The sequence below is a fragment of the Amphiprion ocellaris genome, chromosome 4 (genome assembly GCF_022539595.1).
Source record: "Amphiprion ocellaris isolate individual 3 ecotype Okinawa chromosome 4, ASM2253959v1, whole genome shotgun sequence".
NCBI classification, from domain to species: Eukaryota; Metazoa; Chordata; class Actinopteri; family Pomacentridae; genus Amphiprion; species Amphiprion ocellaris.
Genome location: NC_072769.1, coordinates 24,786,656 through 24,810,267, shown reverse-complemented (window position 1 = coordinate 24,810,267; position 23,612 = coordinate 24,786,656). Strand labels below are relative to the sequence as shown.

At 41.4% G+C, this 23,612-nt stretch overlaps 1 protein-coding gene across 11 annotated transcripts in view; it reads left to right on the top strand.

Annotated features, from left to right (window-relative positions):
- LOC111562847 (teneurin-3) overlaps window positions 1-23,612 on the top strand; it is a 391,758-nt gene that overhangs the window by 115,160 nt on the left and 252,986 nt on the right. For 7 of the 11 annotated variants that reach the window (XM_055010067.1, XM_055010068.1, XM_055010066.1 and 4 more), the window contains exons 5-7: window positions 122-242; window positions 1,067-1,137; window positions 3,208-3,528. In XM_055010067.1, the coding sequence (XP_054866042.1) occupies window positions 122-242; window positions 1,067-1,137; window positions 3,208-3,528 (513 nt within the window). The remainder of the gene's footprint in view (window positions 1-121; window positions 243-1,066; window positions 1,138-3,207; window positions 3,529-23,612) is intronic. The other 4 variants (XM_055010071.1, XM_055010078.1, XM_055010077.1 and 1 more) reach the window with 1 other exon arrangement.

Genomic DNA, 23,612 nt, shown 5'->3' with positions numbered 1-23,612 from the left:
TCTGATTCTGTTTTATGCTCCATGATTGTGAACTGTAATTTCTTACAACCTTGCTGTTACTTGAGATCCACTGATATTAATCTTGTATTTATGTGTGTGCTCACACATTGGTGTATGTTAGGCTCATCAGGGGACAGTGAAGACTGTGCTATTGGTCCTCAGGGACTCCGGGTCCCCACTCAGAAGTCCTACTCCTCCAGTGAAACGCTCAAGGCCTTTGACCAGCACCAAGACCAGACCAGGTTAGATTACACACATTATCATTTTCTCTTCTGTAACACATAGTGGATAATTAAGTTATCATTAGCTGCCTGAGCCATTGTAGGAATTAAAATGCATTCTACATTTTGCCATAAAAATGTATGTTCGTTTTGGAATAGCAATGTTTCATTCATTATGAAAAAGAATATTAGCAATTGGTACTGGGATTTTATTCTTCAAGTTCTTCAAATGGTTGAGTCACCTAAAGTTTGCTATATTTGCAGTGAATGAAAACCGCTTTTTCACCAAAGAGCTACATTAAAAAATAAATAAATAAAAACATTTGATTAACCAGAGAAGTTCAGCAGAGCACAGATCAGATCAAGGTCAGGAGAGAAGGAAAACATGGTAAAATTGCAAATTCAATTACAAGCTGGCCTAACCTGTCTTTACCCATCGCTAATCATTACTTAATGCTGTTTTATGTCCCATTCCAGGTTAACAGAATCAGATTTAGCTGTCTAAATATCTGGTGCAGGCTGCTGAAAATGACCAGTAACAATGTTTCCGTACATAGATTTTAGCATCGTATGTTTTTCAGTTTCATACAGTCAGGATAATAAACAAATCATCCTCCACCAGTATTAGTCTTCTGCCTTTGGTTTTGGTTTTTGCAGTATTTTTTTGTTAACCACACACCCTGTCCTGTTTGATCACTAACTGTATTTGTAGCTGATATAGTACCTGTGAAGCCAAAACAGGTCAAAGCAGAGGTTGCACCGTGAGTGTCTCTAGACTTATCCTGAAGCACTGTCCTTTATTATATTAACACAGCTGAGGACTTTCTGTCCTTGGGTTTTGACAGGTTACTGTACGGGACAACCAAGGGGCACAAGGACATGGTTCACCGTGAACAGGATGATTACAACAGACAAGGTGGGAGTCTACACATTAATGAGCCTTGCCATTTGCTCCTTAAATTGTCATGTTATTATATTATTTTTCACTTCTTTTTTTTTTTTTTTTTTTACCCTAATTTGTTATAAGCCAAATATAAAAATATAGATTTTCTTTTTGGACATTCCATTTCTTTGTGAGTGCCATATCATTAATGGGCAAATGCTTTTAAAGTAAATGTAAATTCTAATGATCTTTTGTCAAAAAATAGATATTGGTATTTTAATACGTAGACATATTTGTTTTAAAATTCATGAATTTATAAATTGATACAAATCTCTTTGGACATCTAAAAATCCACATATAGATTGCAAGCAGTCAGACTGGGAAATGGAACAGACTGTTAAAAGCAATCTATGTCTGATGAAGGTTGTAATGACCCTTGGAAAGTGACACATTCAAGCCTTTAAAAAGAAATAAAGGAAAATGTGTTTTTTTAAAAAAACACAACTTAAAAGCAAAAATGCTTAACCACAGGGTGGATCCATTGTTCTCCAGTTCCAATTAACATAGTGTCAATATTTGAGGAATGAAAAAATCATAATTACTCAATCATCTTATCGCCTTCTTTTTCACTGCTGTCCTAATTGGAGCTCATTTAAAATTAATATAACTTTTAATTGAACGGCAGCACTCGTTATCTCTTCTTGTGCCATTAATTACAGAAAGCTTTTATAATTTCCCTTTTCATTTGCTGATTAAAGATGAAGAGGCACATACTGAGATTTTACTGATAATTTGTTTGTCCTCTTTGTATTTATATTTTGAATGATTATCATGTGTGGTATTTGAACCTTTTCTCAATCTATTTCAGGCTGATGTGAAAGAGTTACTCATGACGACCTATTAAATTTAATGGAGATATGAAAGTATTCAGAATTTTTCTCCATACATGTAATACTTTCTGCAGAATAAATACAATTTTGGGGCATAAGCAAGCAGAAGGCCTTTAAAAATACCAAATATTTTGCACAATCATTTTGTTTTTTTTAGGCAACATCTGTAAAAGTGTTCCATGAGGTGGGACCACAAAAAGGCCTGATTCAAGCAAACATCCCTTATTGCAGTGTATTATAAGTTTATGATTCGAATAATTTCAAAATCTAAAGTCAAATTAAAATAAAAAAATAAAATGAAAATTGTGAAACAGATTAATTTAAATATACAATCTTTGTGTGTGTGTGTGTGTGTGTGTGTGTGTGTGTGTGTGTGTGTGTGTGTGTGTGTGTGTGTGTGTGTGTGTGTGTGTGTGTGTGTGTGTAAGTTAGATATGAGCAAATTGCATCGGATAATATATGTGCATTTTGTATAAACTGTGCTAATGTGAATTGCACAACGACAGTTTAAGTGTCAATAATATCTGGAATTAAGGCTCTTTTAAGCCGTCTTTTCTCCCAAAATGACATAATTGCATTTAAAGAGTGTATACGTACACCTTCTTTGTTTGGTTTGCCTTCTCTGGGTCTGCCTCTGCTTTCCACTGCTAGAATTGTCTTTTGCAATTATATAATATTCAGATTTATGTACTTATTTATGTATGAAAATTCGGTTTTTATTAATTCTTATTTTAAAAATATTCTCCTGAAGGACATCTTTGTCACAGATTTCTTACAGATTGTTAAACTCCAATAACCTGAATGGATTTGACTAATTTGACTTAAATGAGGTCTTTCTTTCCTGCCTCTGTGCCACATACCCACATACTCTCAAATGCAACACCATCAGTGTCGATGAGAGGTAGGCAATCACATGGAGTCAGTATGACGTAGTCTAAAAATCAACTGGCTGATTGACAGAAAATGAACTGATGCACATTTTGATAATTAACTAATTCATGCTGTTTATCCAGCAACAATATCAGATATTATCTCCTTGAAACTTCACATACATAAGGATTCACTTGTTTTTCCTATTTTAAAACACAGTAGAGTAAATAGCGTTAGTTTGCTGTTGATCAAAAAACAACAACAACAACAACAAAAAAAGTAGAAAATGTATGTTTTTGTTGTGGTAAGCTTTAAAGAACATTTCTAACTATTAAAATTACAGCCAGACAATGGCCAATACCTCCATCTGTTTCAGGTCAACATTTCAGCCTTCGTCAGCTGGGGATCTGTGAGCCGCCATCACGTCGAGGCCTGGCATTCTGCACCGAGATGGGGCTCCCCCACCGTGGCTTCTCCGTTGGTATGGCCCAGGACTTAGATGCTGATAGTCAGGCCGTGATGTCACCAGAGCGTGCCATGCGACTGTGGGGTCGCGGGGGTGTTGGTAAATCGTCCGGGAGAAGTTCCTGCTTGTCCAGCCGCTCCAACTCTGTGCTGACTCTTACTGACACTGAGCATGAGAACAAGTCAGACAGCGACAATGGTAGGACATCAGTTTAGCTTTTCTATGTTTTGTTTTGTTTTTTTTTTTCCATCTCTAAGTTAAAATTATAGGTTCTTCAAATAACTTTGGGAATTTAGAAATTTTTTGCTCACACTCAGAAACTCTCACAGCACTCAGAGCAACATCTTGCTTGTGGTCTTACAACATGTAAAATATGCATATAGGATTTTTCATACAACATCCAGCCAACTCTAGTTTCCTAGACTTAGTTTTAAGACATTGCAGGCATTCCCACTGTTCAGTTTGAAACTCACAAGATACAGCTACAGTTCTACAAAAACGAATCATTTGCATTTAATATTTTTTATGCTGATGTTAAATTTATGTTCAGATTTAAATAGAACATAACAAGAACTGATATATCTGAATTGCAGGTTTTTACCCTATCTTTAACAAATTAGGTCAGCATCAGCAGTACCAGCAGCAAGCAGTGAGCGACAGCAGCAGCAGCAATACTATGATTAGCACAATTTAGTATGGTACACGATACATTTTTTGAAAATGCAATTTCTTTGCAAATGGGGAAAAATAAAACAGCAAAATGATAGATCTCTGTCATTTAATTTTAGTTTAAATACACACCCCCACTCATTGTCCTCTCAGTGTAGGAGGCTGGTGCAAGGAACAGGGGGGTGGAAAAACAAGAGTTGCACTAATTAATTTAATTAATGATCACAATGTAGCTGAGCACACTTATTTTCATTCTCTTTGTGTGCCTGTGTAGGCAATCTTTGTGTATATGTATTTGTCTGGATAGGTGTGTGTGTGTGTGTGTGTGTGTGTGTGTGTGTGTGCGTGCGTGCGTGCGTGCGTGCGTGCGTGCGTGCGTGCGTGCGTGCGTGTGTGCGTGCGTGCGTGTGTGTGAAGCTTATTCTTTATTCTCAAGGTAGTTTCATTAACAGGTGTATTTTTTTTTCTCAATAAAGGCCTTGTTTGTGATTTCACACACTCACACAGACACATATAAGGAAATGCACAATGTTTTCATTAAAGCAGACAAACACACAAGCACACAGTGGATTTTCATTAAGAGATGTGATGTTGTAATTAACAGTGAGATAAAGTGCTGAGTCACTGTATTTGCTATATTAAGTTTGATAATGTTTTTATTAAATGGCATTATGCTGTGGATGTCAGTGCTCTGGAGGAAACTCTTTCCATCTCTAAAAATGAGTAGTCGTCAAGTTTTCACAAGCTAATTGACTCTTGAAAGCACAGCTGTGTGTATGTGCGTGTGTGCATGTGTCTTATTTTGAAATTTCTTGCAAGAAGTCAGCGTCCATACTGCTCTCAGTCGTCTGTGTGTGTAAGTGTGAAGACGAAGTGATCTTAAAGCTAATACTGTCATTACCAACCAAGGCAAAACAGCTAAAATCATTTGGGGGATAAAGGATGCAGTAATGGAAGAGCTGAGGTAGATTTTTAGTTATCTATTAATTGAAAAAAGCTCAGTTTCATGGTGCTGAAATGAAATTTTTCTATTGATTTTTTTCTTTAAAAAAAAAAAAGAACACAATTTGTGTCATGAACCTCAGTTAATGGCTAAATCATCTGTATCATAAAGTCATATGCTAATGCAAAGCTTTTCTAGGAAACTGCTGGGCTAAAACCACTGTAGTCTTATACAGCAGTCTTGCAATAACCTATAGCATCACAGAAGGTATGGGGTTCAGTTTTTGTTGACAAGTTAGACTCAATCAGATCATTTTGGACTTTGCAGTTCATGATACTCTTGAATTGTACTGCATTACGCTCACTGGTGTTTCTGTTATTTTCTTTCTCCCCTTAAATCAGTGAAGTTAAATAATGCAGTACAGTATGTATAATGCAGCACTGTTCAACAGCACCGCAAACTGCAGTGTCCAGAATAATCATACAGCTAAATCAACGCTTCTGCAGGACAGCTACAACAAACCTGTACATTTTATACCTTTCATCAAGGTAGGGTTTATTGCATAAGACTGTGTTGATTTCGGCTAGCATCTCATTGCCAATTCTTTTTTAAAGATACTGTTGATGTTTTTAAAACAGTGCATAAAGAATGCTTAGTTTAAATATTGCTAGTTAATAGCAAGAAGATGAAAGATAACTGGTTGCATACAGAGTAAAAAGAAACTTCAGAAATGCAGAAGAGCTGCTTTGTAGTTTGTAGAATATTCATTCAATAAAGATCAGAAGTGGGACTACAATGTAAAAAGCGTGTAACAAAAAGAACAGTTTGAACTTGACCTTATTCAGACTTGTGTACTGATGAGTTATAGGTTTACATTCAAAGATTTGCATACAAACTCCGACACAAGAAAAAAAAAAGTTAAATTCACCTTCACCCTTTGCCTCTGTTTGATCAATGTGATATTGAGTCATGTTGAGAGGCTCCTTTGAGAGTAAACATATGTGGTGAGACACGACTCAGCTGCCACTTCACCCCTTTCTCTTTTGAATGGAGGTGATAGTCAAGTTATTGTACTGGAAACATCAGACAATGCATTGCCTCGACAATAACTGCTTCGTCCCTTGATACTGACCCAGGTTCACAGCAGAAGTGTGTGTGCACTGTACCTCCAAGTCTTAGTGTGTGTACAGTAAGTTTATCCGACTTCTTTGATTCTATCAGTAGCTTTGCAATAGGAAATGAGAAAAAGAACGGAGAACAAGGAGAGAGAGCAGAATAGGAGAGGAGAGGAAAATATCAGAGAATAGGAGAGATTTTGTAATTCAAAAGAGGAGTCAGGAAAGTTGAAAATAAAGGCAGGACAGGGAAAGGGAGAAGCCTCTGCATTGTTTGTTCTCCTGAGAGGAAATATTAGACCGGAGACGTCTGGCTGGCTCCCCAGTGGACATACACTCAAACATGCACACACACACTGGCAGACCTAAACACTTTTGTGGTGTCTGGACCCATGGGTGCCCAGCTGCTGCTTGCCCAGTTACTCGATACTGATGATCTCAAATGCAAGGACAGAGAAAAAAAAAAAAAAATCTACATTGTCTATAGTAAACCAACTCATTCAGGTACATCTTTCCTTGATAAAGTCCTTGAATGCACAGACAGTAAGACTTTTGAATTTCATACTTATTTTAAATAACACAAGTACTGAGAAGCTAAATGCATAAAAGTAAAATCTCATTGATTTTGGGAGCAACGCTAAACCAAAAATATGGTAGAGTCAAATTATGTTACATAGCTGAGTGGCCAGACAATGTTAAGCAAGTAACAGATAAAAACATAACAATACATTATCAGTGTGTGCATGTGAAGACTATGAGACAGATGACCAGATTTTTGCCAGTAATGAGCTTAAAATATATTAGTTGATCTCCCCTGTCCATTTTCTCTCTGTGTGTGTGTGTGTGTGTGTGTGTGTGTGTGTGTGTGTGTGTGTGTGTGTGTGTGTGTGTGTGTGTGTGTGTGCGTGTGTGTGTGCGTGTGTGCGCGTGTGCGCGTGTGTGTGTGTGTGTGCGCGGTGTGTGAAGACGCTTAAGCAGAAGGTTTGAGTGGGAGGATTGAAAAAGATGTGATGGAATTGGAAAAAAGGCAAAGAGTGAATAGGAGAGATGGAAGATACAGCCAGACAGAGGAGGAGAAGGGCTGTATCTTATCTTTGCTAACCAGATTACTTTACTATGTGTCAACAAAACACTTAATCCATTTGGCATCTCTAAGCCGCTTAACACTATAACCTTAACTGTTATGCAGACGTACACATACACACACACACACACACACACCAAGCTGTAGTATAACAGGCTTATAAACCTCACATAAACCTATGACTTCATGTGTGGAATGAACTCACTGAGGTCACCAGAGTAACTTGAATAAATACAAAGAAATAGTGTTTGAGGTTTTACCTAATCTATTACTCCAGACAAGCTTGACTTTTCAGTTTTGAAGAAAGAAAAAAAAATGTTTTAAAGAACAGAATGAGCTTTTGCATTCAATATTGTTATGCACAATCATGCATATTATTACTTTTCTATCATGTTTTGCATTGCTAAATCTTCTTTGCAATGCACCATAATCTTAAAATGTTTAGGTTGCACATGATATTCGACCTTCATTCCTGATATATCCCCACTAAATTCAAAATAGGATATTTAATTATCATGTATAAATGCAATAGATGGCAAGTCATTCTAACATTTAATGTCTGAGTTTGACCGTCTGAAATTTCACATATGAACACTGATAGTACGCTGTGACATTCTGACCAGTCGAAACATCTGCAATTTATTTTTGTCCAGTCAAAATATTAGCTGCAGATATGTTACATGTCATTATGACTAGCATGAACTGATGCTGCTCATTTGAGGCCCCCCATTGGTTATTGACCCAGCTAAGCATTTGTACAGTGTCAGCAGAAGTGATGCTGGTTGCTGTAATGCTGTATGATTGCTAAAAAAAAATGCCTTGAAATAGCGGGAGCTCATTGGCAAGGAGTTTGTGGTGAAGAAGAGCTTTATTCTGAGTTGAATTTGACTAGAACTTTGGTCTCATGCTGCTGTGTCACGGAGGTGAAACTGCTTGCCATATGCAGTTGTGGTTGCAGTGCAACAGTATGTTTGAAAAGCATGGTCGCACACAAGATAGATTTCAAATCGTCATTCATAAAGCAAATGCACAATGGCATCCGTTTCATCCATCAATTGCAGACATCCAGTACAGCTGCCAGAGAATAGGGTGTGTCCCAGGAAAACTCTGTAATGCCACAAGCCACAAACCACAGACAGGTGAAGACAGACAGGAACATAAAACAATCAGCGATGGATGGATTTGTTCAGACCCTGATAGACCCTGATCTCACTTTTTCAGTGCATCCCATTCTCACAGACAGACTCAAACTCTCCCTGCTGGTCTATCTGGACCACTTTTCTCTTGAGTCGACCGCTGCGAATTTCTGGAACTGGGTTCCACAACGTCTCCTGTTGAATTCAGTTCAGTGGCTGCTATATTTCAAGGTGCAAAAATATTAACCATTGGCAAAGCAGAAGGTGACACAATGAATTCCATTCATACAGAAAGAGACAAATATACAAATTGTTTCTTGCATTTCCAAGCTAAATTCCCTGCTTACATTAAAACAACATACATTGTTGTGAAAACAGGGCAAAGTACCCATTGGATTATTTTACAAAAAGATAGGAGTTTTAAGGCGTCTTGATGGCTTCTCTGTCTTTCCCCCTTTTCATTCAGCATCCAGTCTTCATAATTTCATTACTTTCCTTCTACCCTTTCTAGTAGAGAATAGTGGACTCTGGGTGGTAAGAGACATTTCAAGAGATTCTTTTCTAAGCATGGTTATCGTAAGCCACCACTGGACTGAAATTGACAGGAATTGTTGCAGATGAACAATTGCCACAACTGATGAGCTCTGTCAGGCTTTACATGTGGCATGATTTAAACCACTGTGTGTCAGTTAAATTTGTGAATCACCTCCATTTTTGATTTCATTAGAAATGGTCATCCAGCATCCATTGGCTTAACTCGCTCTGTCTCTTTCCGTGTCATGAAATAAGGAATTATGTCAGCACTTCATAAGTTATAGCCTGTGTGTGTGCGTGCATGTGTGCGTGTGTGTGTGTCAAAGGTAGCAGTTCAACTAAAGAGGTTATTATTGTATGTACAGTCGTATTTTCTTGCACACATATATAGTGTATGGTTTATTTAAAACCTCTAAATTAATTTTGGATGAATAAAATCTGCATTTTCTTAAAAAAATACAGCTCAATCAGCTGGAATAACAGGTCTGAAGTTATCTTAGAAACTTTTCAAAAATCTGAACACTTTTTTGAGCGTATTCAGATCATTGATATGACACTGTGTAGATGCCTCTTTGATAGTAATTATGGCATTCTTTGGTCAGCTCCTACTGGATTTTTCCGTGTGGATTTGGGCAGTTTGTCCAATTCTCTCTGGCAGATCCTCTTGAGTCTTATCAGATTAGATGGGCAAGGATTATGAACTGCCATCTTCAGGTCCCACAGATGTTGTATGGAGTTTAAATTGGGGCGTTTACTGGGCTGCTCAATAACAGTTCGAGGTTTGTCCTGAAGTCACTACAGCGTTGTCTTGGCTGTTTGCTTTGGTTCACTCTGTCTGTTTTTGGATGTATTTATTCTCTTTCTGTTGTGACCAGTGTCCAGGTCTCTGCTGTGAGAAATACACCCATTGTACGATTCTCCTACCACTATTTATGAATAGTATTAGCAAGTGAAGAGCAATGCCTGGTATATTCCAAACACGATGCTTGAAATTCTGCCCAAATAGATCTGTCTTTAACTCATCAGATCAGAAAACATTTTTCCTCATGCTCTGAAAGTCCTTTAAATGCTGTTTGGCAAACATCAAGTAGGTTGCCATGCACCTTTGAGAGTGACTTCTGTCTAGCCACTCGACCTTAAAGACCTGATTGATGGAGTGCTGCTAAGATGGCTGTCCTTTTAGCAGCTTCATCTCATCATCACGTGATGACGGCTGACTGAAGGACGTGTTTTGTCGGGCTCCCGCTCCCACATTATTATTAGTCGCAGCGAGACAAACTCCTTGTCCTGCCGTGACAGACTTTTGACAGATTTTTATTTTTATACAAAGCTACACCTTCTGATGAAAAGACTTTGAGCGTAAACCACCTTGTAAAGAACTTTCAGACTTCGCCGGTCAGAGGCTAACCGCAGCTAACTGCTAACGGACAGTGCTATCAGCAGCGGCTAACTAGCTGCGGTGGCTCAACACGTCGGTGTGTTACAGTGTTACAGTGTTTGGATGCAAACAGCAGCAGATAAGGGCTTTATAGCACCACAGTAACAATCCTAGTTCACTGTTTAGTTTTCGGAAGCCAGGGACATGGCGGACACAGCCAGGGACTCTTCACCGGACACCACTTCCTTGTCTGCCCCCCCCCACACCTCTGAACTAGATGCAGCCAACACAACCATCATCCGCCTGAAGGCTGACATCCGTCGTCTAACTGAGGAGCTAAAAATCAAATCAGATATACTCACCTCTTACATGAACGTCGCCTGCAAGCAATCCCGCTACCTCGCTTCAGTCCAGTCCTCCCTCCATGACACCCTCCCGTGGGTCCCCGTCAGCCCCCGGCCCTCGTCCTGTTCAACCCCGAACCGACATCCATCCTGGTCCGAGGTCGTCATTCGTGGCAAAAGCAGCCGCAACGACCACACCGTCTCCCCGGCCCGACCAAATCTCATCAGCTTTGCGGCTCTGTCCCTACCGGCCAAGCCCCGGCCCGCCAACCCGGCGGCGACGCTGATCGGCGGCGACGCCTCCTCTTCCTCCAACCTGCCAGCTGCCGGAGCCTCTGCGGCTCCCATCCGAACAGACGACGGACCGCCAAAGGCTCTGGACCCCCCGACGTCCAACGCTGCGGATCGGCCGGCCTCCTCATCGGGGGCGGCTACTTCCCGGTCGCCGCTGGACGCCGGCGCAAAGACCACCTCCGCGCAAACGTGCGGTGGCCCCCGGGCTCAGCCTGGCTCCACCGGCAGGGTCTCCCCTCCGCGGGCGACCGGCAGCACTCGGTCCTCCTCCGGAGAGCAACAAATCCAGCGGTCCCAAACCCGGATATCCTCCGCAACCTCCCGACGACGTCTGCTGCGGGACGCGGTTCGCCGCCACTCCGCCGGGTCCGTCGGCAAAGACTTGGACCATCATGGCAGCTGTCTACAACCCGAGTTTGTAGACTCCTCATCGCCGCGTTTCCATCGCTCCACCATCACCTCCACCCTTACCGACACCGAGCCACAGGGACAGCTAGCACCCGCGGCGGCTCCTCTGCACACCAGCCCCGACGCAACCTCAGCCGGAAGCCCTCCACGCCACCTCTCCCGTAAGTTCACAACCTCCCGTCCACCACTTGCCCCACTCTTCGCCCCCTCTACGCTCATCATTGGCGACAGTATCATGAGAGGCATCAGGTTCTTTAACGCTATCACACTGTCATTCCCCGGTGCTACAGCTGCAGACATCGCTGTTAAAATTCCTTCCGTTCTCCGCTCACTCCCCTCCTCTGTACACCGCATTATCCTTCACGTCGGCTGCAACGACACAGCGCGCCCCCAGTCTGAGCAGACAAAACGTGATTTTCTAAATCTGACGGACTTACTGAAAGACTGCGGAAAGTCTATTTTTATTAGCGGGCCCCTACCAACGGTAAACAACAACTCTGAGCGCTTCAGCAGACTGCTCAGCCTGAACACCTGGATTAGCTCGTTCTGCCGTGCCAGCAGAATTAACTTTATTGACAATTTTAACTGTTTCTGGAACAGGCCAGAATATTTTAACAGTGATGGCATCCATCCAAACAGGTCCGGCAGATCACTTTTAATCTCAAATATCCAATACACCGTCCACACTTCAGACTGACTAGTGCCAGTGTTTACATCCATCTCTTCTTCACGCTCCACTGAACCGCCTCCCAGCTACAGCGCCCCCCTCTGTCCCCACCTGGAACTCCCCCCATTTTCCCCTCCAGCACACCCACTGCCTCCCCCCTCTGGCTCCCCTTGCCCGTCACCCCCGCAGTACCAGAATTCAACAAGCTGCCAAATCCCCACCATCATCAGCTTCAGACAACCTCGGCAGCCCTCCCTCAGAAACTGCCATTTTGCTAACCTTCGCCCACTTCCACGGACCTCACAGCCTTGTCCCCAGAAGCCCTCCCCTAATCACACATCCACACTTCACCTGAACTTTGCCCTCTTCAACACCCGCTCCGTCACCAGCAAAGGCCCCATTCTACAATTATTCATCCTGGACAATAAACTGGACTTCCTCTGTCTAACCGAAACAAGGCACAAACCACTGGACTTCTACCCACTCAACCAAGCCACCCCCTCCGGATACACGTACCTCAACTCACCCCGCCCAGAAGGTCGAGGAGGCGGCATCGCAGTCATCCACAAACAGGTCTTCACAACCATCCCACTTTCCATCCCTGCCTCCCCCTCCTTTGAACACCTTGTTTTTAAATCACCCGGTCCCACCCCAATGGTCACTGCTATCATTTACCGCCCACCTAAACCAAACCCCTCATTTCTCCCTGACTTTTCCCACTTTGCCACCCAGCTATTAGCTACATCTCCGTCAGTCCTCATCCTTGGTGACTTCAACTTTCACATGGACAACCTTCACAGTAAATCTGCCTCTGACTTCCTAGATCTCCTACAATCACTCAACCTCACCCAGCATGTCAATTTCCCCACCCACAACCATGGACACATCCTCGATCTGGTTTGCTCCTCTGGTCTTACAGTCCTAAATATCTCCAGCTGTCATCTCTCCATCTCTGACCACCTAGCAATAACTATGGACATCAGCCTCCCCACCCCCCTGCCCAAGGAAAAACGGACAATCTTTTTTAGAAACACCAGATCACTCTCCCCCTCTGTATTCTCCGCCTCACTGACCACTGCATTGTCCGTCTCCCCTCCCCCGTCAATCAATAACCCCACTGACCTCATCAACCACTACAATCATACTCTCTCTTCCTGTCTTGATCAGCTTGCTCCCCTCAAATCCAAATTAGTTACTTTCTCCCACTCTGCTCCATGGTACACCCCTGAACTCCACCTCATGAAAGCCCATAAACGACAGCTAGAACGTCTTGTCAAGAAAACAAACCTGACAGTTCACCGCCAAGCCTACTCCGACTTCCTCCAACAATACAAAGACGCCCTGAAATCTGCACGGTCCACTTTCTACTCTGACCTGATCAATACCAGCTCCAACAACCCCAAATCCCTCTTCTCAACTGTCAATAAACTCCTTGCCCCCCCGGACACAGTCTCAAACTCGTTCACCACTGACAAATGCAACCTATTCCTCTCTTTTTTTCATAACAAAATCATCTCCATCCACAGCAGCCTTGTCACCTCTCCCACTTCACTTGATCCCCCCTCTCCTCCACCAAACCCTCTGAACTTTCCCCCCCTGGCCCACTTCTCGCCCGTTTCCCCCCTGGACCTGCCCAAATTCATCACTGGAACTAAAAACTCCACATCCTGCCTGGACCCCATCCCCACTGCCCTCCTCAAAAACTGCCTCCCTGTTATCGCCCCCCTCATCTCTAACATCATCAACACTTCCCTCAGTACTGGCTGTGTCCCCTCACCCCTCAAGCTCGCCTCTGTCTCCCCCATCCTCAAAAAACCTGGTTTGGATCCAACCTCCCCTCACAACTTCCGGCCCATCTCCAATCTCCCCTTCATATCCAAAACATTAGAACGTGTCGTCGCTGCCCAGTTGAAAACTCACCTCACCTCCAACAACCTGTATGAAACCTTTCAATCCGGATTCCGCTCTCATCACAGCACTGAAACTGCTCTCCTCAAGGTCACCAATGATCTCCTCCTCTCCTCAGACTCTGGACAAGTCACCATCCTCATTCTTCTCGACCTCTCTGCAGCATTTGACACAATCAATCACTCCATCCTCCTGTCCCGCCTTCAATCCTCCATTAACATCACCGGCACCGCCCTCACCTGGTTCACATCATATCTCACTAATCGACAACAATTCATCAAGGTCAACAACTGCACATCACCCACCGCCCCCCTGTCCCATGGTGTCCCTCAAGGATCAGTACTTGGCCCCCTCCTCTTTATCCTGTACCTCCTCCCCCTCGGCAACATCATCCGCCGCCACAACCTACACTTCCATTGCTACGCCGACGATATCCAACTCTACATCTCCACCAACACCACCGCCACCACCACCCTCCCCTCTCTCTCCAGCTGCCTGGCCGACATTAAATCCTGGATGAGGAAAAATTTTCTCCTGCTAAACTGTGACAAGACTGATCTCATCCTTATCGGACCTAAATCACTCACACTATTTCCCCACCCCCCCATTACCATTGATAACACCACCCTATCTCCTTCTGCTCACATCCGCAACCTCGGTGTGATATTTGACAGCAACCTCACTTTTGAACCCCACATTAATCAGATCACCAAAACTGCCTATTTCCATCTCCGCAACGTCGCCCGTCTCCGCCCCTTCCTCTCCTTCTCAGCCGCTGAAACCCTCATTCATGCCTTCGTCACTTCCCGCCTTGACTACTGCAATAGCGTTCTCTTCGGCTCCACCTCCAAAGTTCTCAACAAACTTCAACTCATTCAAAACTCTGCTGCCCGACTCCTCACCCGAACCTGTTCTCACGACCATATCACACCCGTCCTGCGGAACCTCCATTGGCTCCCCATTTCACACCGCATCCAGTACAAACTGCTTCTCCTCACCTTCAAGTCCATCCATAATCTAGCCCCCTCTTACCTTACCGATTTGCTCCTCCCCTACACCCCCCCCAGGAATCTCCGTTCCTCCCACACAAACCTCCTTTCCATCCCGCACAGGACCAGCCGGCGACATTGGGGGGACAGAGCCTTCGCCATTGCCGCCCCCACACTCTGGAACTCACTCCCCCATGCCCTCCGTGACTGCACCAACCTCACCACATTTAAATCCCTTTTAAAGACTCACCTTTTTAGATCTGCTTTCCTTAAGTGATTCTGTATTTTATCTTGAACTTGTTTACTATCTACTGATTTTAATTATCTGTTTTGTTCTATCTTATTGTATTTTATGTACAGCGTCTTTGAGCTTTTGGAAAAGCGCTTTATAAATAAAATTTATTATTATTATCTCTGTAGAGGGTTTCTGAAGTTCTATTAGAGTAACTGTTGGATCCATGGTTACCTTCCTGATCAAAGACCTACTTCCTTGGTTACTCAGTTTGACCAGACACAAAGACAGAAAACTATGATGATCCCTGATGATTCAAATCAGTGCTTTTATTTCACAGTTATTAAGTCTGCTGTCTACCTGGAAACACTTAAAGCTACATAAGTAGTTGCTCTGATCTGTGCTTTACCACATTTTTGTACTGGAGGTCCAGAGAGAGTTTTTTGGACTTTACTGTTTTTTTGTCCAGATATCCAGTGTCAATTCCCGGACCTTATGGGTGTGTGTCAAGTGAAACTTGGTGGAAAAATTAAAATTTTATTCCTTAAAAATTATATTTACAACTCACCAAAATTGACCAAAAGTTAATGGATCTGAGCATTAGCTAGCCAAACCTCATATGTGTGTGTGTGAGTGTGTGTGTGTGTGTGTGTGTGTGTGTGGGTGTGTGTGTGTGTGTGTGTGTGTGTGTGTGTGTGTGTGTACATACACATGTATGTATGTATACATATAAACTTGGATGTTTAATTAAACCTTAACATTTAATACTTGTTTCTTCATAAAAAAACAAACAAACAAAAAATGTTGTCCCACTGTGTTAGGTTTGTGGTGCTAAATCCATTTAAAAATGTTTTGTTTTCTTCATAACAAAGAAAAAACACAGTTTATATTTTGTCAAAAGGTATTGCTGATTTATTTTTTGCTCAGTTGTAGATTCATGAGATCGATCTGATGCTGTGGTGCCCTTTTTTAAATGGTCAAATTTTTTACATTTTGTTTTTGTATTTTAAAGCAACAACAATTATATTTATTATTATTATTATTATTATTATTATTATTATTATTATTATTATTAGTAGTAGTAGTAGTAGTAGTAGTAGTAGTAGTAGTAGTAGTAGTAATAGTAGCAGTCGTAGTAGTATGCTTATAATAATAATTATTATATTAATTTAATTTTACTGCCTAAATATCTATAAATCTTTGGATTAGAACAGTTCCCAGCTTATAGAAAAAACAACAACAGAGTTATCTGAATTTATTCATTTTTTAAGACTTGCAAAGTAATCTTTGGTATTTGCTACTGTGTAGTGTTGCTGTGTGGTACTGTGTGTGTGTGCATGCCTGAGTGTAAGTGTGTGTGCAGGGTTACTGCTTACAAATTCCATGGGCTGTTTAGAATAATATGTATTCTTTAAAATATTTATATTGTGGACTTATTAAACTATACATCAGGTAGCTTTAACACAGTGTTCTTGTGCTCACGATTTATTTACTCATGCTGCTGCAAAAGAACTTCATGCTGATACTGATCCAGCTCAGAGCACCGCGCACGCACAATCATCTACAAATGCACATATGCACCCGCAGACACGCAAACACATATCATGGCAGTGGAAGACGCATCAGATTTGACTGCTGGAGAAGACGGATCACAGCAATAACCAAGGTGCATGTGTAAGTATAGAAAGATTATACATGCACATTCACCAGGATCAATTTGAAGACATTCACAATGCACTCATGATACATGGATATTACTGCTGGTTATGTTTTTGCTCAGCTCATGCCGTATGTTTAATACAAAACAGCCTTCAGGAATAAATAATGCAACATTGCTCTTCTTTTCTCTCAGCAAGAAATCGTTGAGAGTAGCAGTGAATATGTTACTGCACAAAGACTGCAGTTGTTAACTGCACATGTATTTCAAGCTCATATTTCTAACGCTTCTAAGTTGATTGTGTGTGTGTGTGTGTGTGTGTGTGTCTGTGAGGTCGAGTACGTACAGAAAAATTTGTTTTGCACCAGCAACTGCAATGTACCTCGCTTCACAGGATGCATCCCCCTCACATCCACATACTCACATACAGCCCTGGTGCCAGTCATATTCAATAGCAATCTAGTGCTGACCAGAGAAATCAATGAATAACAGACTAACTGACTAGAGAGTTTAACTTTGGCGCCGCTAACATGAAGAAGACACTTCATTCCATCAAGTGGCTAACATTAAATCATTAACCATCTGTCTCTCTCTCTCTCTCTCTCTGTCTCTCTCTCTCTCTGTCTCTCTGAATCTTCCTTCTTCCTTTTCTCTTTTTTTTTCTTTAAAAAATATTTGCTCCTCTCAGTTAAATATGGTGAAATATACAGTAATCGGTAATCTTTCTTTTTCTGTACTGTGTCTGATGGTATATTTTAGCAGTCGCACTGTGATAAGGTTAGAACAGGCAAGCTGATAAAATAAGCAAAAATAATTTGCTCTGTCTTCATCAGCTGTTTTGCTGAGAGTTTTCTAAAGTGTGAATGCTATTGCAATACCAATAATTATGCATCTTTCAGATGCAACAAGTCTTCTATTGCCGTTTTCCTTTACATCAGCTCCTCTCATCTCCTTTTTTCTTCCTCTCTTCACTTGTGTTTCTCAGAACCCATTTAGGCAGAATCCATTACCAGAAGTGCAGTGGGAGAAGGAGCGAGCAAGGTAGATAGACATAGAGGAATGGAAAGAGGGAGAGTGAGGGAGTGTTCAGCCTAATAAATTCTACAGCAGTGTTTCTCGGTTTTCTTGAGTCCTGGGACCTGATAGATGATGGCCTTTTTACTTGTGGTGACAGGCGAGGCTTTCACTGCAGCTCTGCAAATACCCCATACAGTAACTCAGTTAGCTGTTTTGCTCAAACTACTCTGCTTTATTTCTTTAATACAGAAGATATGCTCAACTCCAAATGTTTGAAATTTTAATGTTACCCCTGGTTTTCAGTGACAGTAGAACATGTCAGAATTTTCACAAAAATATCATCTCAAGGCATCCCATCCACACAGAGAATCTCAACTTATTCACCTTATTATACACATTATTTAGTTTTTTCTCTCAAGTTGATTTGGACGCTGGTGTGCAATTCTCTCCACATGAAAAATGAAGGCATTAAACTTCTGCAAGAATTCCAGAAGTGTCCCCTAAACAGTATTGAATAATGGCCTTGTCCAGAGAAAACTGAGTCAGTTTGAAATTTAATATACGGATAAATGGTACAAACTCTACATGACATCCTGCACATCTTGTGGGGTATTTTTAGTTGTATTGAAACATTATGCATCTCTGTCAAACGGAGACATCTACTGCTTGTGATACCCTTGCACTTGCATTTTAACAAATATCTGAATAGTTTTATAATTCAAAATTAGCCTGACATGGAGAGAGAAGAATGAAAAATGACATTCGGTCTGACATTACATCTATTTGGCAAAGCGCTTGGTCTTACCATTGTTAGAGTCATCCTTACTGGCCAGAATGTTTGTAATTTGTGTTTGTAATGTGTTATACAATATGATTACAGAAGCTGTAGAAACTCACAGTCACAGTATATACTCATTTTGATCAGTTTGGTCCTTTAAACTTTTTTTTTTTCCAGGACATGGGCTGAATATGGGACAAGATATATAACGCATTTGACACAGATAATCACCGTTTCTAGCAGCTGCATTTACTGACTATTTTGTGGCAACTGCGTATGGTGTTAATTACCTATAACTTGTATCACTACACTAGCTGGTTTTCAACTGAATTTGAAGTGAATTTTTCAAGGTCCCAAAAAAATTGAGAAAGGAAATGCAAATTAGGCTCATTTCCACAAACCGCTTTGGCGTGAATAAACTAGGCTGTGTTTATGTTGGTGAGAATATGTCTTCAGGAATAGTTTTCAATCTGGAAAGTTGCAGAAAGACAAAAAAGTGGAAGCAGCTCATCAGTCAAGTGAGTTCAGTGTTCGCTACATCTAAATTTTTTCCACACACCATGTCAAGTAAGCATACAGTAACTTTATTGGCACATATGCGTGGCAGCTTTATGATTTGGGTGTATGAGTATGTGTGTGTGTAGGTCGAGAGGCATTGAAAGTATTCAAGGTGAGAACTCAGATCAGATATCAAGCAGATCAGGTTCAGATTGGATTTCATATCTATCACACTGTAATGGGAGTATTGATGAAGTGTCATGTCAGACACACAGGCACACACACACACACACACACACACACACACACACGCACACACACACACACACACACACACACACACACCCTTCAGAGAGAATTCATTTCCAGGAGACTAACCCTAACTGTGACTTGTGTAGCCTAACCCTTACCTAAGTCTTCACGTTAAAACTAAAATGATTGATATTGTGGGGTCACTTTTTGTCCTAATGTAACGTAGGTCTTGATAATATGACTCTGTAAACAAATGTGTCTCAAGATCACAAGTACTTCAAATACATACGCGAAAACACGCACACGAACACACATTCTTTCGAACTTCTCTTGCCTCTTTGCCCCTTTTTATAGATGTCCACCTGGTTTTGTAATACATTGTTATCCCATCTCTATCTGTCTCTCTCGCTCTCTTACACACACACACAAACACACAAACACACACACACACACACACACACACGTACACACAACAATCATTACTATGTGGTGCTGTGTAATAGCTGGATCAATAGCTGTGCTGTTCTTACAGGATCATTTGGCCTTTGAAGCAAATGCTCTGACAGCCACTACATCATTAGGACATTACCACTAGCCTGCTTTCTCTTACCCCCTCATCTGCTCTCTCCATCCCTCATTCACTTCTTCTTTCTTTCTCTCTGTCCTTCCTGCGCTTTTCTCATAAGAACAGTGTGATATGTCCTCAGCCTAAATCCTGCTTACAGGAAGTGCTATCCGTCCCTTTCATGCTATTTATTCATGATGACAGTCCTTCATTCTCACTGTACTTTTAGTATATTTCTTATTAAGATAGTCCAGTAATATCACAAGGATAAAACACTGTTAAACACATTTTTTATGCTGATATGGCCTTAAAGTTGGTGCACCCCTAGTGACCACTAAAATTCAATCCCTCACCATAACCATGAAGGAATGCTGTCATTTGGAGCAATGTGATACATCAGCGATTCCAATACCATGGTGGAACATCAACTGTGCCCAAGCTAACAGAGATAATTAAATGCACTGCAGAGGGACTTGGAAAGTAAAGTGTTCATTATATATGAGGGACAGGTGTGCATGTTTATTAGCAGTGCTTTTTTCTGGTGTATTTAATTTAAAGATTAACCATCTTTCGTACCTTTACCATCCTGAAGCTACATGCATACCATAATCCTAGGCACACATTATCTGTTCCTGTTACTGGCTCGCACTGACACCTAACCAACCAAGAAAATGTCCTACCTTGAGACTTTTCACACCCACTAGGAAAACAAGTAAGCATTTGGATCTATCAGATTTTTAAAATTAATAAAGGGTGAGTTGAACCCATTGCACTAATTACACAAAAAAGCAACGATTCCCACTGTAAATGGAGAACTCACCATCAGTCTAATGTTTCACTCCACCTCCCTCTGTTTCTTTCTCTCTCACACACACACATGCTAGCCTTCCCAAAAGTGTCTGGAAAGCTAGTGATAGCGTGACTGACCTCAGCATATGGGTGATTTTGCTGAGAAACTTCACGTACCCATGGACACACACACAGCTTTATTTCCTCTTTATTTTCTTCTCTCTTGGTTGCTTTCAAACTCACACACTCCCACGTTGCCTTGTCTGTCCTTGGCAGCTATTTCTAGTGTCATATGGCTTCTACAAAATGTGATTATTACACTAACAAAGGCTGTTTAGCTGAATGTGTGTGTGTGTGTGTGTGTGTGTGTGTGTGTGTGTGTGTGTGTGTGTGTGTGTGTGTGTGTGTGTGTGTGTGTGTGTGTGTGTGTGTGTGTGTGTGTGCAGGCCTGTTGAGTGGGAAGGCCAGTCTGTCTGTTTCTCAGGCAAGCCAGCTTAAATCGGTACGATTCTTTCACTGATAGCTGAACCACAATATATAGAACAGCATAAAATAAACAGCTACTGTTTAGAAATTTGTACAAAATATGTTTCACAGACTGACAGTTACACTGTCCCAAATCAGAACTGTGGAAACGTGCACCACAAACTCACTGTTTCTCTGCATGTCTCTATGTCTCCAGAAGTTGTGGGATTTTTCTAGAATATCAACCATTTGTTCTTTGATGCCTCCAATTCAGGTGTGATCTCTCTCTGCCTCTTTTCTGTCAACATATGCTCTGTGGCACCAACAGCTGAGTAAACTGTAAGCATGTAGATGACTTTCCTTGCAGTGGAGTGGTTTATTTTAAATAAATATTCCTAAATAGTTAATAAGCAATTCTGAATTGTTTTAATCTAAATCCCTTTCCACACTCTTTTTTTTCTGAATGCCTTACAGAGCTCTTTAGATCTTGATGTTATGACGCCACACATTACAATAGGAAAGAGAACAGGAGGCCCAGGTTCCATGTGTCATTCCCCGTGAGATTTCTGCCAAATGTAACTGTTTAACCATTTGATTTGTAATGTAAGTTCATTTTGTTATGCATGCAATGCAAGTCAGCTCATTAAATTCTAAAATTATGTGACTTGAATTTTAGGCACTGCCCATAAAGAGGGAATCTTGAAGTGTCAACATATTCTCTGTTGATGAAGATGAATGAACCCGTAACACATTCCACTGCCCATGGTCTTATAACACAGAGAAACATTATCAAGTCTCAAAAGAGAGTGAAAATTTTACTGTTTTGAACAAACAAAAAGATCAAGTTACTGCTCAAAGAATAGTCTTTGCTGTGATTTTCTGTATTATCAGTGCACTAGTGAAGCAAAGCAATACATTCTTGACAATTATCCACACATACAATGCAGTAATCACCCATCAGTCAGTTACTTTCACTCCTCCACATACAGGTCATTGTTATCTTGATGTTCTAATGTGTTCTTTCGCTTTTATTTTCAAATTGGTGTTATGCTCAAACAAAGATGAATTCACACCGAAGACAATGAAATTCTTTAATAGAGTGCAGCCAGACGGCAACATCTAGCTACAGCTTTATCATTAAAAGCAATCTTTAACATAACTGAAAGTGTCACATACTTCTTAAAGCTTCTTGATTAGACTAACTTTGTGTTTACCTTTCATCCTGACCATGTGCAGTGTCTGACTTACAAAGAATATATTATTCAGTCTGCCTTTAGTGTTTCAATACCTCAAGATGGCAGTGACAGAAAGTCGGTGATGTCTTTTCTACACCTTGCAAAACTGCTTGTGTGAGTTGCAGAGGGATATTGAGTAACATAAAGGCCGTCTGTTCTAAGTGGATTTCTCTGGGCATTTACGAGCTGAACAAATTTTGCATGGCTCTTATTTAAACACAGAGTAATTATTGAGTCATAGATATTGATCAACAAACCCTATCATCCCCAGATATGCTCATCCATTTTTACCAGGGGGCAATAAAATCCTTTATCGTTCCGTCTTTAAAGGCTCCTGGTGGGGTGTTGGCGAGAAAGTAATAAACAGGCAGTAACCAAATGAGAAAGTCAATCTCTTGGTGGTTAAACAACACTAGTTAAAATTACTGCTCTGATCTGTGAAAATAAATACTTTGTTATTATTATAGAAAATAACAACAATATAAAGGCTCAAGAGCAACACTGGGAATTTTTATTAATATCTTTAATGTGTTTTTTCAGTGTCATGAAGAATGAATTAAACACAAAATTTAGAGGTGTGTGCGTGCGTGCGTGCGTGCGTGCGTGCGTGCGTGCGTGCGTGCGTCTGTGTGTGTGTGTGTGTGTGTGTGTGTGTGTGTGTGTCTGTGTGTGTATGTGTGTTTGTGTGTGTGTGTGCGTGCGTGCGTGTGTGTGTGCAGGTTAGCGGTTTGAAGAGCAGAGGGTGAGGAGGTGGTTTTTGAGTGGCACCTGCGCTTTGAGCCAAACACACTCACGCACATCACATGCACAGGGCCATGCATGTGCAGCCTTCTCTGCTTCCATCTCCATCAGTATGATGAGCGGATGGAGGCTTTTAACTAATCACATCATCTAAAAGGAGAGAACAAAGGAGAGAGTGAGAGAGGAGCAGGAAGGAGAGAAAAAAAGGAGAGAAAAAAACCAAAAGCTTGTGTGAAAGGAAGGTGAAACATTTCTTATGAATGAGTCATCCACTTTCAATTACTTTACCTCTTTCTTTCTCTCTGTCTCCCTCTCTCGGCCCCTCCCCTCCACCATCCCCTCATCCCCCACAACTACCACCACCCCACTCTCTCAGGTCTTATCTCACTCATATTGCACACTCAAGGTATTTGTAATCCGCTTATACTTGTTCAGTCTTCTTCTACATTGTAACTTAATATGGGCCCTGCCCCTGTATATGTGTGTATAACTGATACAAGGTAACTGTATTTACCACCTGCTATGGTGCATCCCTGTCTCTCTCTTTCTCTGTCATACACAAACACACACACACCTAGATAAAG